The sequence below is a fragment of the Sceloporus undulatus genome, chromosome 6 (genome assembly GCF_019175285.1).
Source record: "Sceloporus undulatus isolate JIND9_A2432 ecotype Alabama chromosome 6, SceUnd_v1.1, whole genome shotgun sequence".
Classification (NCBI taxonomy): Eukaryota; Metazoa; Chordata; class Lepidosauria; order Squamata; family Phrynosomatidae; genus Sceloporus; species Sceloporus undulatus.
Window position 1 is genome coordinate 169,347,335 of NC_056527.1, and position 14,897 is coordinate 169,362,231.

The 14,897-nt window shown below is 45.1% G+C and overlaps 1 protein-coding gene across 3 annotated transcripts in view; it reads right to left on the reverse strand.

Annotated features, from left to right (window-relative positions):
* The window catches only part of UACA (uveal autoantigen with coiled-coil domains and ankyrin repeats), a 37,354-nt gene that overhangs the window by 11,464 nt on the left and 10,993 nt on the right, over positions 1-14,897 (reverse strand). For 2 of the 3 annotated variants that reach the window (XM_042473171.1, XM_042473172.1), the window contains exons 2-10: positions 5,886-6,019; positions 3,971-4,059; positions 3,133-3,197; positions 2,682-2,739; positions 2,096-2,166; positions 1,880-1,986; positions 1,411-1,592; positions 1,107-1,147; positions 634-723 (exon numbers count right to left, since the gene is read on the reverse strand). In XM_042473171.1, the coding sequence (XP_042329105.1) occupies positions 634-723; positions 1,107-1,147; positions 1,411-1,592; positions 1,880-1,986; positions 2,096-2,166; positions 2,682-2,739; positions 3,133-3,197; positions 3,971-4,059; positions 5,886-6,019 (837 nt within the window). Of the gene's footprint in view, positions 1-633; positions 724-1,106; positions 1,148-1,410; positions 1,593-1,879; positions 1,987-2,095; positions 2,167-2,681; positions 2,740-3,132; positions 3,198-3,970; positions 4,060-5,885; positions 6,020-8,848; positions 9,346-14,897 lie in introns of those variants that run through there. The other variant, XM_042473173.1, reaches the window with a different exon arrangement.

Here is a 14,897-nt window from a genome sequence, read left to right on the forward strand (position 1 = left end):
CTAGTTGGGGCTTCAGCCCAAGCCTTGTCCCTGCGCCCCACAGCTCTGAAACCAAGAGCCTTGCCATGAGCCCAAGGCATCTGCTTGAAGGTCTGCCTTGGGTCTGCCAGGGATGAAATTCCTCGGTCCCAAACTCTCTGTTAATTCTTGGATAAAGAACTTGAGGGGAAAATTACTTTTCAAATGAGGGGATCCAAACGACAAAGAGAAGGCGACAACTTCACTTTAACCTGGTATCTGTTTATTATTTATACAAAATTTGAAACTGCACAATTTAAGCCTCCAGAACAAGAAATGATGTTTGGGGTTAATCTGTAAAATAAAATAAATAAGCTGTTTGGAGACACCCAGGTCAAGTTTGCAAGCATTTCCTCATGCATATTGCCACTAGTCACACTGGCTAGGAAATTCCAGGAACTGCAGTCCACACACGGTCACATTTCCAAGGTGTGAATGCTACCAGTTTTAACATTTGTACCACAGACCCCTCCCCACCCGCAGGACGTTGGAAAGAACTTGCCAGCAAATCTAGGATTTCCTAGGAGTAATGATGGTGGAAATTTCCTACTGCTTTGAAAGTGAAGCTTTCTAAACAGAGAGCAACTCAGAGAGAGGCCAGGGTCATTCCTTCACCTGCACATTCCATTGCTCCCTCTGGCACGGCTTAAAGCTGGCTTCTTCAGAGATGTTAGGCTGAGTCCACTTTGGCCGCATGCTGGCCACCTGTTACACAACACAAAGACACCCCCAGTAAGCAAAAATACAAGGCGAGTCACATTATCCTGGCAAGAATGTGACAGAGAACTCAATTAGTGACCTGCCTCATAGGCAGCTACAGAACCAGGGAGGCAAATGGAGGTTCTTGCATTCCAAACAAGTCCAGGAGGTGGGGATGTTGGACAGCAGATGTCACCAGCAATTGGGGAGAGGAGGGGGATGCTGTTCATTTTGAGCAAGTCTGCAGTCTTTTATGATGGCTGGGAAACCAATAACCAATCTTTCCTGAATGGCAAAATCTCCTCCCAAACGCCAAGGAAGCAAAATCCATCTTGGCTGTGCACCTGCAACAACCGCTCTCCATGAGAAACATCAGCTAGGATCCTTACCTTTGGGAGTGGCTGCCCTTTCTTCATAACTTCATAACTTGCTAAACAAAAACAAAAAAATGCACAATTTGTTTTATGTTAGCTGTTCCATCCAATTTTATACAGAGTTTAAGACAAAATTTGACATATTCTTAACAAGCTGAAATGATGCCTTCCAACTTGCTAATCATGTCCAGATCAGAATTGAAACCTGTGCCAAAATGAAGTTGAAAACAAGAAGAACATCCCAGGAATACAGGGATGGGGAGATTCTCACTTTTACAACTCCTTCCCCCTCTCTCCCTCCCAAAGAAGGCCAGCATACCTTTGCTGGAGTCCTCCACAGCAGCCTTGATCAAAGCCAAGATTTCAACGTTGTCCCCAATCCGTGCATAGTAAGAGCAGTCATGGCCAAGGGCATCGACCAAACAGACATCTGCGCCATTTTTGAGCAAAACTTCCACAGCATCCTTGCAGCCGTATTCACAGCCCAACATCAGAGAGGTCCTGAAAGACAGAGAGAAAGAAATTACTCAACCGAGGCCATTGTACTTTGGACATATCATGAGAAGACACGACTCATTAGAAAACATAATTAGACTTTGTAAGGTAGAAGGCAGTAGAAAAAGAGGAAGAGTGCATTACAGTTAGATAGAGTGCTCTGAATTTGCAAGACTTGAGCTGGGCTCAACCAGACGTCCCTCATTTATAGGGTCACTGTAAGGTGAAGCGAAGGTGACAGCAAATAACAACAACACCAACAACATTCAATAGGTGCTAGAGAGATGCATTACCGGTTCTGTTTGTCTCTTGCATTGACATCAGCCCCTCTGTCAAGAAGAAGTTGACAGATGGTTGGACGGCACATCTGAGTGGCCAGCACCAGCGGGGTCCTTCCATCCTAGAAGGAAGGGAAGGAAATATTAAAGAAAAGGCATAGCAAACTGTATCTAGTCAGTGGGAGACAGGGCTGCGAGAGAGACTCTCTGAAGGGCCTTTGTCAGACTTACTGCATCTCTGGCGTTCACCAAGGCTCCATGGTCACACAGCAATTGTATGCTGGAGGAACAATCTGACATTGCTTTGGGAAACAGAGGAACACCACATTATTAACTCCAAAGGGGAAATTACACAACAAGCAAATTATTTGCTCTCTATAAGTTTATATTCTGCTTTAATAGTAACTAGTAGCCATCAGTGGTAATGGAACAACAGGAATATTTCCAACCACAAATGCTGAACAACAAGAAAAGGCTTGAAAGGAGCTGAAGTAACATTCAAAATGTTGTGCCAGCATGTTCCATTATGTGGGGAGAAGCCATCTTAACATCAACCTTGCAATAGTGTCAACACTACATGTTCTTTCTAGCTCACCTACCTACCTACCTACATTGTTCTTGGTCATCTGGGGCATAGAGATCATGTGGAAGAAAGAGAACCTCTCCCCTCTAATTTCTTAAACCTTTCCTGGCTGAAAGTTTGGAGAAACTCCTCACCTACCTATGGCAACCGAGTAGCTATGCACATGGCTGGGCGACTACTGGCCTTTTCATAGTAGTTAAAACACAACTGCTCCAAAGGAGGAGCACCCCTTACCTGCATCATGAAGGGCAGTACGACCCTGTAGATCCACATTTTCTGTTGGGCAGTTGTACTGTCAAAAACAGCCAAACACATTTTTATCACCACTAGGCCCCTATTTAATAATTCCAGCACTTAGAATTAGCAGATCTCACAACAGACTAGGCATTTGAAGGATGATTCAGTTCCCAAAATGCTTACACAAACTGAAGCGGAAGTGTCCTTTGCGGTGGTTTTACAGCCCTCTGGCATCATCCCATACCTAATAATTTTGCAGAGGATGTGCTTAACTGCTAGGCTACAGGATTCTTGCTCATAAGCAGGAGTGGAAAGGCTGCTCCTGCCCTGTTTTTAATTATTTTCATTGTTATGTTTTTTAAAGTGACTCTTTCTGGGAGCCACTTTGGTAAAGAAGCAGCATACAAATCAAATAAATAATTACATAAATAAAATAAGCATTCAGTACCTGCAACAGTTTTTGCAGACAGAGTGCGTGCCCATACTTTGCAGCCAGGTGTAGAGCATTCCTTCCTAGAGAGGTTACAATGGCAAAGAGTCACTAAACAGAGTCATAAAAGACATGCTAAAGTGTTCAAGTAAGAAACATCACAGACCTAGACATATAAATGGATTGTGGGTTGCCCACAGATGGTGCTAAAAATAACGACTACTTCACCAGATGACACATTTCAACACACACAGGATTTGAGTGAGGGATGTATAATTTACAGTTAATCTATGCCAAGGTGTCAATCACTTTAAACCAGGATGAGCCACCTCCTGGGGAGTTAGAGAGAGGCACTGGTCTCCACCAACTCAACAGGAGCCACACAACGACTGCTATTGCCATGTCACCGAACTCTGGCAGCAACAGCAATAACAAATAAGCCACAATTTCCTTTGAAATGAAAGTACACGGGAGAAGTGCACCATGTTTTATAGCAGAATGATACTTCCAGGGACATAGTAATTCTGCTTTTCAAAAAGGTGCATGTTACCCACACATCCTGCTTTCAAAGAAAAATTGCCAGGGGTCATGTCTCTGCCATCAAAACGGCACAAACATGAGTATGTGGTGCATGAAGCACAGGTGCTGTGCATGGCCCACCTCAGTTTGAATCCTTTTCTGCCCTCTCAGTTCCACAGGACATACCCTTCTCACATTGCAGCCAGCAAGAAATCCAGAATGCAAGCTGGAAAACATCTTCTAGGCATCTGATAGGGTTACAGGATCTCTCTCTCACACATACACCCTCAGTTTTCAGAAGGCTGGAATTCTTAGGTTTTTAAACAAGGAAGGATACCTGCTGCATCGGTAGCCACAATGTCAACCCCATGTATGAGAATGGCGTTCAAACAGTCAAGGTTTCCTTTGGATGCTACAACGTGAAATCTAAAGTAAAAGAAGATAGGAAATGAGATTTTCTGATGCCTTGGTCACAGTCCAACTGAATGCCCATTTACTCTGACATAAATGCCCATCCAGTGTCCCATGGCAGAACTGTTGCCCACCCCATGCAAGACAGTGGGCAAAAGTGCCTGAAAAGTCTTCCACAGCTGGCTTTTACCTCAGGTGGCATGATTCCAGGGGTGGCTTGGGTTTCAGTGCCAACCACCCAAAGTCACTCACCACAAACCCTTCAGTATAAATCTTGCAGAATAACCCCTAGCATTAGGAGTTCTCACCACGTCCAATTTAAGACTGAAAACAGTTCTGTGGGGTAATTTGAGACCGCTATTGAAAATGTCTTTGCTCTGGGTACTTAGATGGTTCTGAAGTTACCACAAATATTGCCCCGATCACGTGTGAGTGCAAGAGTTCAGGGAGAAGCAGCAAATAAAGGGGCTCACAAGCAGAGCAGATGCCACAAAGTAATACGAACCACATGGGAAAGATAGGAGTCTTTTCTTCTCCTCCTCCCCAGAAAATCTATGAAGCAAACCACATACACACCCCAGCTATAGCCCAAGTTTTTGTTGCTGTTGAGAAATCCTGGCACAGACCACCCAGTCCTTTGCTTTTCAGCCAGCTGGATCAGATCTATTCAGGTCAGCTCCACCCTGCTGCACACGCTCAAGCCAACAAGTACAAACATCCCTCCGCATGTCCAGCCCCTGCGCTCTCCTGCAAGATCATCTTCAGGGATGGATGCATGCGGGTTGTCTAGCAAATATGGACATCATTTGGGACTCTCTTTTAAGTCTGTGTGTACATGCATGTGTCAGTCACAGCGCCTGGGGGAAGGTGATAAGCAGCACTGTACTTAATTATTGTTGATGTGGTTAAAAAAAGTCACTTCCACGCTTTCTTCTCCTGAATTGAGAGAAAAACTCTCTCTCTCTGCTAACACTTTGCTGGGTACTTCAGGGATGTGGATTTTTTTGACAGCCAATTTTATTAGATGCAAAATATCTGTGGACTTCCTCTTTGCCTCAGTCTTTCAGCCTCAATCAATACTGATCCTTCTTTTTGAAACAATTTACACTGTGCTTTAGTGTTTGTTATTAGTACAATGGCGGATGTTGAAAATAAGGGGGAGGAAGCCCCCAGCTGAAATTTCAGCCCAGCCTTTCATTAGATTAAGTGGTTGTAGGGTTGCCACCACCGCTAGCATCACAGTCCAGATGGGGAGAGCTGAGACGATCACCAACCCACCTCAAAGGTCAATCTGAGAACCGAGATGACCCTAAGTCGATGCCTTATTTTTTAAAAAAGCGTATTAACTACAGAGTATCCTTTGCCTTAAACAGGAAGAACACTTGCTGAGTACCACAAACACATATGCCAGGTTGAGTTCTCACTGATCACAACAACAGCATATGCCAATGCTATAATTGTGTGCAAAAGGACTTCAAACCACAGTTTTCACATAGATATTTTGCAACTACCAATAGAGTTGGCTATCCAAAAAAAGACATGTTTTCTGCAAATGTGAAATGCTCTTCCTCAAATGTAAGATTGAACAGCTTTTGATTTAACTAGTGTGTTTATATGGCCCCTTTCCAAAGCACAAATAAGCACTTTTCAAGAAACAGTTATTAAAACAAGTTAGTATCAGGAAAGGAAAGACCTAAGAGAAAGACTAGCATCTCTCTAAAAAAAAGACAATGCACGATGATCTAGGAGGATCTACAGTCCCCCTGAGAAGCCAGAGGAACTGGAGGAGATCCTGCTGTGCAGCCCCAGAGCGGCTGACGTCAAAGCCCATTTCTACTCACGCAGATCTCCCTTCCACATCTAGCTTGGTGGGGTTCACTCCCTTTTTGGTGAGGACAGACGAGATCTTCTCCACGTCGCCCCTTTCAGCTGCTTTCATCAATCGGTCATCGTATTTGTTCCAGTCTGCAGTCAACTGTGGGGAGAACGCAAGAGAAACGTGTTTACTCTCCAGCAATGGAATTCATCCAGGAACACTAGAAGAGCCTCTGCTTCCCAAGCCTGGTTGTAACACTGAGAGAAGGGGAGAAATGGGGGAGAAAAGTATTATTTACCAGATATGTGGTCAGATGGCGGTTGGGGGGACGGGGATGTGATTTCAGAGATGTCAACCCAGTTACCTGGAAAAGCCAGGCTGACAAGGTGTTTCTGGATTCTCAGAGCAACTTCAGTTCATTCATCCCACCCAATCTTGCCTGATTAATAGACCTCAAAAGCTGAAACATTCTGTGACCTTTTATTTGGCCTAATAAAAGTACAATATTACATTAATGTGGATTTGGACTTCCAAAATAGTTAGTTTTACACATTGTTCAGTCATTTTAAAAGCCACCAGCACTGTGTCTCTGCACTGCAATCTCTCTTTGAGATGGCGAAGGTGGTCTCAGGTTGACTGACAGCTTCAGTTAAACGAATCAGAAGGAGAAGCTGATGGGAACAACCTCACTCTTCCTGGCTTCACTTGGCCCAAGAGCCAGAGCTGCCAGCCGGAGTAGATGACAACAGGTTAGAAGGCTCAATGGCATGGCCATGAAAAAGGCAGTTTCCTGAGCCAATTCTCAAATTGCCCTTTTCCTCCGCTGCAGAATTAAAGGTCTAAGGAAACAGAAGTAACTTTGGGGAACCTGGTTCCCTTTCCCCTCCTGCCTGTTCCCAGAGTTTCCTGGTCAGGGTTAACAGGGCATAGCATTCAGCTGAAAGGAGGCAGCATTCCTTTTGGATTTGTGGTGAGGCACCTCATTTTCTTTCCAGCAACACAATCGAGGTTCTCCACCTTTCTCGGCATTTCTTGTTTTGAGAGGGGAAAACTACTGGGGTTTCAAGCAGTCTTCCCTCAAAGTTTCAAAACAATGTCCCTCTTCTCCTGGCTTGAAGACCAAGCTTTCTCCGCTACAGCTACAAAAGACTTGCAGGTTTTTCAATCAGAGGCTTTTCAGAGGAAGAATTAAGGAGTACGTTTGAAATGCACAGGAATTTGTCCTTTCTGAGATTCTTCTACTTCCAAGCCTACTTCATTAGTATTTCCCCCCACAAAAGGGAGACTGATCTCTGCCTGAAGGGCAGCACACCTCCCTATCCAAACAGTGGGACAAATGATTTTGTCCACAAAGAAGTAGTAAGACACACTACTGCTTCCAGAGCGCAAGAAAGACCGAGCCATAGCACCAAGCACACTGCTTTCTTATGGTAGTTTATGGGGAAAATAGAGTGTCGAGTAAATAGTAAGAGTCTATCGCAACAGATACAGTAGTGCTACAGTACATGGAAGTCCAATAGTACAATCTGGATATGTGCATCTGACTTGGTTGCTGGAACCACCAAAGATGACACAGTGACTGACATGCCTGGAGGAAATGCTAAACTTGGCCATCAGTAGCGAAGAGGTTTTAGCAACTCCTTTCTCACGGAGGGAGCTTTCAGACATGGCTCCCCAAACCAAACGCCCCGTTTCTGCTGCACGTACTGACCAGGCTTTAACGCCACTCATTCCTCTGACAGTGAGGGATGGCTCCCAATGTGAGAGGACAGATGTACAGGACAATTAAAGCAATCCACAAGCATATTTAAACCCTTCCCCTCCCTGCAACCAGATTTAAACACACAATCCCAAAGTATGAACGGCTTCAGAAAAGGATCTCGAATACAGTAGCTCACAGTCACTCACATGTCCAAGTGTACTTTTACATCTAGAATTCAGATCATAGCATCTGTGCCAAGATTTAGTTCGCTCAGTCAGTGAGCAAAGTTTGCACAGAAACTAATAGCCACAGCATTTGACTACAGTATATGGCTAATTGTGTTCTCTGTGAGATTATGGTGACATGAAACCAAGTGTGTTTTCATATCTCAGCCTACAAGTCTAAGTCTTCAGCAATACTCTTCTGCAACATGCTCCAGTGAGTAACTCCCCCTTCCCTTACCATACTCTCCACTAGCAAAAGCAGCAAACACAACAATCCTTGGATGGAAAACTCATTAGTAGCTTTCAGGAGCAAATCTGACATTGCAAGAGAAACAGAAATATGGGCTTGGGAACTCCTTTACATTTCCACTAACACAGGTAGAGGAGGTATTTGCAAGGAACAGACTGGAGCAGCCTTTAAGACTTGTAAGTCTTCCCCTTGAACTTGCTGGGGCTTTCCTACATAGTCTCTGCAGAGGATGAGCAAAACTCCCCTCCTTTCCAACTCGCTGGTCTTCCCACACCAGCCACCTCCTCACCCCCGCATCCTTCATTATCTCAGGACAAGGACCAGGCGTTTGTAGGGAGACTATCAGTCTGACAAACAGTTTAAGCAAACTGTCTTCCCTGATTTGAAAAAGTAACCGCTGATCTGGTGCACCCTGTACAAATAAAAAAAGCACCAGAATGGCTCTGCCATTTAATTCTCCATTTTACAAAGACAGAGAAAAGCAATGAAATTATATCTCCTCTCAAAATGAAGCCCCACAGAACATGAAACAATGGATCGGCCATAGTTAAGGCGCTTAGGTTACAATGAAAAAAGCTTCCTGGTTCAGCACACGCTCCTGGGTAGAAACCTACGGCCCTTGACATTTTCTGCACTGTGTCAACTGACTCGCCTCCTACTATGCAAAGCATCTGTAAATCAAAAGAAATGCTCAAAGAGCTGTTAATGGAAACAAGGTGATGCTGTAAATCAGGCCACATCAGCAAGGGAGAAGGAAAACCAGGGAGGCACAGGTTTAAAGCCACACTGCCAAAAGCTACTGTGATACCTACTGTGTTTTTAAGGGCACAGGAAAACAGGCAACTCATCCTAGACTTCCCAGGTCCTTGCAGCTGAGAGCAAGCGATGTATCAAACATGCAGCTATAGGGAGGGAGGGAGGCCGCCAGAGAGTCCAAGGTAACCACCCTTGGTCATCTAGAGTCTCGCTGCCCTCCGGCGCTCATCCTGGCTGCCCTCCGCTTAACTCGGATTGCTGGTCACGTCTTCTCCATCTTCAGGGTCTTCTTCAGCCTTCATAACTCTGCAAAGACGAAACAGCTTCCAAGGCCAGCCTCTGCCAAACACGACTGTCCTTCCCAGCAGGCTGTGCCAACGGCTTCAGCTGTGAAGCCCTACCTCACATGGCTTTTGTTTTTGCTGCCTCTGCACCGTGGCACCAACTACTACTGCCTCAGCCGCTCAGACACAGTAAATATTGCCCAGCTCTGAAATATCCTGTAAACAATATGCAGACAGTCTCACATCAGTCCAGAGCTATTTTTTGATTTGCCCGGTACTTGATAGCTGAGTGATTGAAAGAAATAGCTAAGAATACATTCAGTGCATGCTCCAACGGTGAGTAATACGTTTTGGTTGCTGTTGGCCAGCAGGAGCAAGAATGAGCCCAAGGATCCCGCCGCAAGTGGGCGACACACTACTGCCACAACCACCATCAGCTTCTATAGAGCAAACGCTCCACACCTAATTAGCTTAGAGCTGACACTTTCCAAGGGGCGCCTCTAAGCCGCTGCGAAATTGGGCATGCTGGACATTGCTGGGAACCCCACTAACCAGTCTGCGCTCTCAGCAACTTACAGCCGGCGGTAGCTTTGCAGTCATATGACCGCACCAAACAACGTTCCAGGGCAGCATGAGGAATGCAAGAGTCTATTTTGACAAAAGCATCTCTGATGTTAAATTGGAAGACATGCGTGTAAATAGGAAAGAAATATCCTTTTACAAGCCAGAACCCCATTCTGAAAAGCAAGGCGGTTTCAGCTTACGTTTGCTGCCAGGCTGTCTCCTAGCAAGCTAGCCAAGAAGCCCCCCAGAGCCTGATCCAAAGTGTTAATTAGACAAGGTACCGATTACCAAGAGCAGGAGGGACAGGATTCCCACCCCTTCTTTTCACTCTAGTCAAGGCAGCTCACTCTTAAAACGTGCCATCTCTGCCACATTGGGTTGATGGCACTGAATGCAACCTCTCAGGCCCAATGGTTCAAAGAGCAGCCCATAAAAGAAACTGGGTCCCTCCAGATTGTGAAGGCATCGAACGGGGAGGAAGGAACATAACAGTTTTGTAGGGTGGCCCTTCTTGTAAAATCCCAAATGGTGCTTCAGTCCCTCTGAGAAGACAGGAGGTTGGTCTGCTCAAGGACACTTGTTGGATTTCATGGGCTGACTTAAACCCTTCTATTCCACCCCACAGAAATAGAGAAACCCCTTGCTCACTCATGGCTGCACATAGGTCTGGCATGGCTTTTGCTTTGCCAACCCTTCTTCAGGCCTCTGTAGATGATCCTCCAAGCTTTGCCTACCAACCCTTAGTGCAAGTGAAGCTTCCCTTGGCATACAACAGTACCCAAATACTAGCGGCACTCTCTCCTCAATGGATATGTGCACTACACATGAAAATTATTACAGACAAAGATGAACGGTTGGCTTGGGGGTCCAGCACCAGCAGTGTGGCAATTCCCCATTGCTGTTGGTCCACTGGGTTGCCTTGGCCAAGGGGCCCTTCCAGCCACTGCAAATTGGGGTCTGCTGTTCACAAAGCACCGTTTCCCAGATGAAGTCCTTTCCCCACCACAGACCAGGCAGGCGCGCATGGCACTCTGGAAAGGAGCCGCTGTGTTGCTTCCTGTGTTTCAGAGGCACACCCTTGCGCTCACATCAGAGTGAACTCTCTCTTGGAAGCACATTCCAGGAAGCCAGCTGCAGCCCAATAGAGTTTTCACAGGAAAACAACATTCCAGTAGAAAAAGAAAGCGGGATGATGAGAAGGATTTTCATACAAACTGGGCTGGCAGCTGCATGTGAGGCCATCTCAACTTAGGCTTCTACTATTAAGACGACGCTGAACTCTGAGAGTGCCCCAAATGAACCGGTTTGTCAGAGCTGCTGTGGTGTCTTTTAATTCCACTGCTGATAACAAGTCCTAGCTGAAGGTTGCATCCAAATCCATTCAATGCGCTTTAAAATCTCTGCTTTCCAGAAACTGATGGGCTGCATTGACAGCAAGAGTCAAGTACTGAAAGGTTTCGAGGAACATTTGTGGATTGTTCCCCCAAGTTTAAAATGTAGTAGGAGTGACAAGGATTAGGTACTCTAAGCAAGTTCAAGAGGGATTTTATGCAGCTCTAGTAGACCTTAACTGCTACTCATTTTCTTGATAATTTACACTGACAATGACAATTTTCTTCTTGATGCAACTCTTTTGTCATAAAGATGTATCTCATGAAATAGTTTAAGATTTCCTTTGGCGATGAAGAGTTTTTAACCCACTGTTTCCTCTAAGACCAGTAGTTTGGTGCAGGGGGGATCTAACTGGAGTAGCAAGTGAATAGAAATACATTTGCATATATGTGTCAGGCTGCTTTAATAAAGCAAAACGTGAACAGGCTATGCGTTGGTTCATTTCTATTTTGCTCCACAGACCAAGAAACCAAAGAGGTGAGAACTTCACATGATCCTTGAACCCTCACAAGACACTAGTTTAAAATCTGCCTTGTGAATCCGGTAACCTACATACAAAAGAATGAATTTGTGGCACCTGAGCGTGAAGGTGCAAGGTGGTACTCATGCTATGCACCCCATGCAAGAAGAGGGGTAACATGAGACAGGATGTTCTTGAATTACCAGAGACAGCGGAAGGGGAGTGCAGCTGCTGAAATGAGGAGCGCTGGGTGCTATCTGCAAGAAAGGTTATTCATAGGCTCTCCTTCAAAGAGGCCTGGCGTTTTGCAGTTCTTCCGTTGTCCAGGAAAGGAGGGCTGAGGCCAGACTAGGCTGGGTCCTTTTATTTTTCCCTGTCGTTCTAGAGAACTCAAGGTCTGCCAAGTCATGGATTGTTAACCTTTGGAGATGATCAAAGGTTAACAATCCACAACATCTGCTGTCAAGCCCAAGAAACACAACAGTGCCTACTGTGTCAGAGCTAAATCACTTGCCTTTTTAAACTTTCAAATAAGGCTGTGGTGCCCAGGTTCCATGTCTTTTCTTTTTTGGGGGGGGGGGGGCTCACTGAGGCTTTCTAGGAAAAGACACAAACACACACAGTTTTCACAAGAAGAACGTTTTAAGAAAGAACCAGCAACAGACTTCTCTTTTCAGTCAGTACTGTTGTTCTGAGTCTTTATGTGAATTCTGATTGAAGGGAATGTTTTGTTGTTTAATAAAAATATATATACAAAAAAGTTAGTGTTTAGTTAGTTCTGTTTGTTATTAGTTAGATTTGTTTTGTTCCTTGTATGTCTTTTAGATACAGAAAGTTTGTATGCATTTGCATGTTTTGTTGTTTAATGAAAAAACTATACAAAAAAACCCTTGCAGTGGGAACTGAGTCGGAAGGGAAGAACTGGGACACGTGAGCCTTTTGTCAGTGGCATGCAAACACACACACACACACACGCACACCCATTCAGAAACACTTTGCACCAACAGATAGAATCTAGTAGCAGCGCCATAAAGTGTCTGCTTTGCTTCAAGAGCATGGACTCCACTAAAATTCTCTGGAATGATAAGGTGCAGCTTTAAAGGAGGCCATCATTCTCCATGGCAAATGCCAGCCCTCTGAGCAAAACGCAAGGCACAATGGCAAGAACCATTAAGAGGGGCCCACCTCCGCTGCAGCAGTCAATCTTCTACTAATTAATCCTTCCAGTCATTTGAAAGCCACATTTGCTGCCAACTTGGCACTCTATGCCCAACACAGCCTCTTACATCCCAGGTGCTCATGTGAAATGAGTGGTAGGTGTTTACATCTATTTGCATCTTCCTGCCTGCTAGCCCAGACTTGTAATATTACTACATCTGGTCCACACACAAGCACACGGCAATTTTGATTGTTCAAGATGACACCTTTCAAAGTCCTTTTCCACACTGAGGCAGAAACAATACCAGCTCTGGACCCAAATGTGCTGGTTCATGGACCACAGAAAACACGTACTTGTCAACGGTTGTATTAAAAGAAGAAGGAGAAGTGGGAGAACACAACTATGGGCTGGATCCAGATTTCGTCTTACTTAGACCATTAGACCCTCTGAAACCAATGACTCCCTTAAGTCAACTGGAGCTTGTTATGACCCTTGAAATCAGAGGGACCTCAATATCAATAGGTCTCCTCTAAGTACGACTAAATCTGGATCCACACCATAGATGTTTTTATACTGTCTTATATGCCTGATTCTTTAGCTTTGCTAACCAACAGCTTCCATCCTAGTACCAATGACAAATACAGAAATCTTTTCTGAGTAGGAAAATACAGGATAAGCTGCTTTTTGATAGCCATGTAACCTACCAACATTTTGTAAAAACCATGATTTAGCAAAAGGAGGTTGTACCACTGCAATAGGGACTCCCACAGTTAGGTATGGGAAGGAAGGAAGGAAGGAAGGAAGGGAGAGCACTGCCCCCAGCACCAGCTTCTCAGTTAACGGGCTGCTTTCTCCATTTACTCCCCAGCTCATAGTCCTTGGGTTTTGCAATCCCCCTTTTTCTTTGTCATATGGGAAAAGAAGAGGTTAATGTATGAAGGCAGTTCATTACCCCTTAAAGAGATGACCTGGTGTGGGCCAAATGAATTCCAAGGAACACCCATGAGCCATAAGAGAAGAATTTCACACACTCCTACTCCATCCACAGGAAAAGGGAGCTGGCTGTTTATGCAATATTGTGCATTTGAAGTTACGGTCTGATTGCAAAGAAAGCTACTCCACAAACCTCCCGACATGAAGGCTGTGAGAAGAAAAGCCCAGTGATATCTTTCAGCTCACTACTTCTGTGAAATAAAAGGCAAAATGGAAGCATCCTTTTTCAGAGGAAAAAGCTAAAGGATTTGGAATGGTCTGTGTTTTGCTCCGGAGGAAGAGGTCCTGCTCAGCCACATGCCTCCAAAGCATCCCTCCCCACTGGCAAACCTCTCCCTGGGGTGAGGCAAAGGTAGTGCTAAATTCCTAGAACAGACCAGAGAGTCATGGCCCTAATGCCAGCAAACACATCAAGCTCCCCTCCAGGGAACATGTGGCCCCAAAGACCATTTTCAGGACCCCCAGATGTTCCTAGAGGAAATTCTTTCCTGTCCAGTTTGATGGGAGGAATTGTTCCTGCAAAGAAAGACATGAAGAACTGCATCCCTTGGGTAGGTGGGTGGTACAATTTCCCTCTAATACGAGGTTACCCCCCTCAAAACACACATATATGATATTGTCTTATAAAACAATCCCGCTTTTAAAAAATAAGAAGTGACTTTCTGGGCAGTTCCAGTGTCATTTGGATGGACTACTAAGCTTGCCCAGGATGGGGTTCCTTCCAGGGCTGCCCCTGAAAAGTGACCGGTGGTGACTGCAGGTGCCAACGCCTTGCCAGGAAGCCAGGGCCCTTCCTGTGGCTGCAGAACAGCTATCTCCTGAACACAGAACTTTACGGCTGCAGAACAGCCGGTGTTAGATTCATCCTCCGCCCTGTAATTAAGACAGGCAAGTCTTAACTCATTTAGCCGTTTCATTCTAGGAACACATTTTTTCTCCCCACACAGAATTGCATAAACAGCAACTCCCAGGGCTTCAAAAAGGGAGAAAAACCAGCAACTCCGTAAACGGTTCAGTCAGGCGTGCGTCTGAAAAAGTGCAAGATAATCACAGAACTACAGATTCCAAAGCCGTTTCAAAGAGATTAACACCCGTAAGCAGGACCTCTCGGAAACACACAATCCTGTAATGTGCAACCCAATCCTAACTCTGAGGAATAAGGAATGAGTCCAAAACTCCCTTCTGGTGCAATTCATGGGCTCTGCAAGGAAGTGACCCCAATTTGCCTCCAAGTGTGTTAGAATAAGGTAACA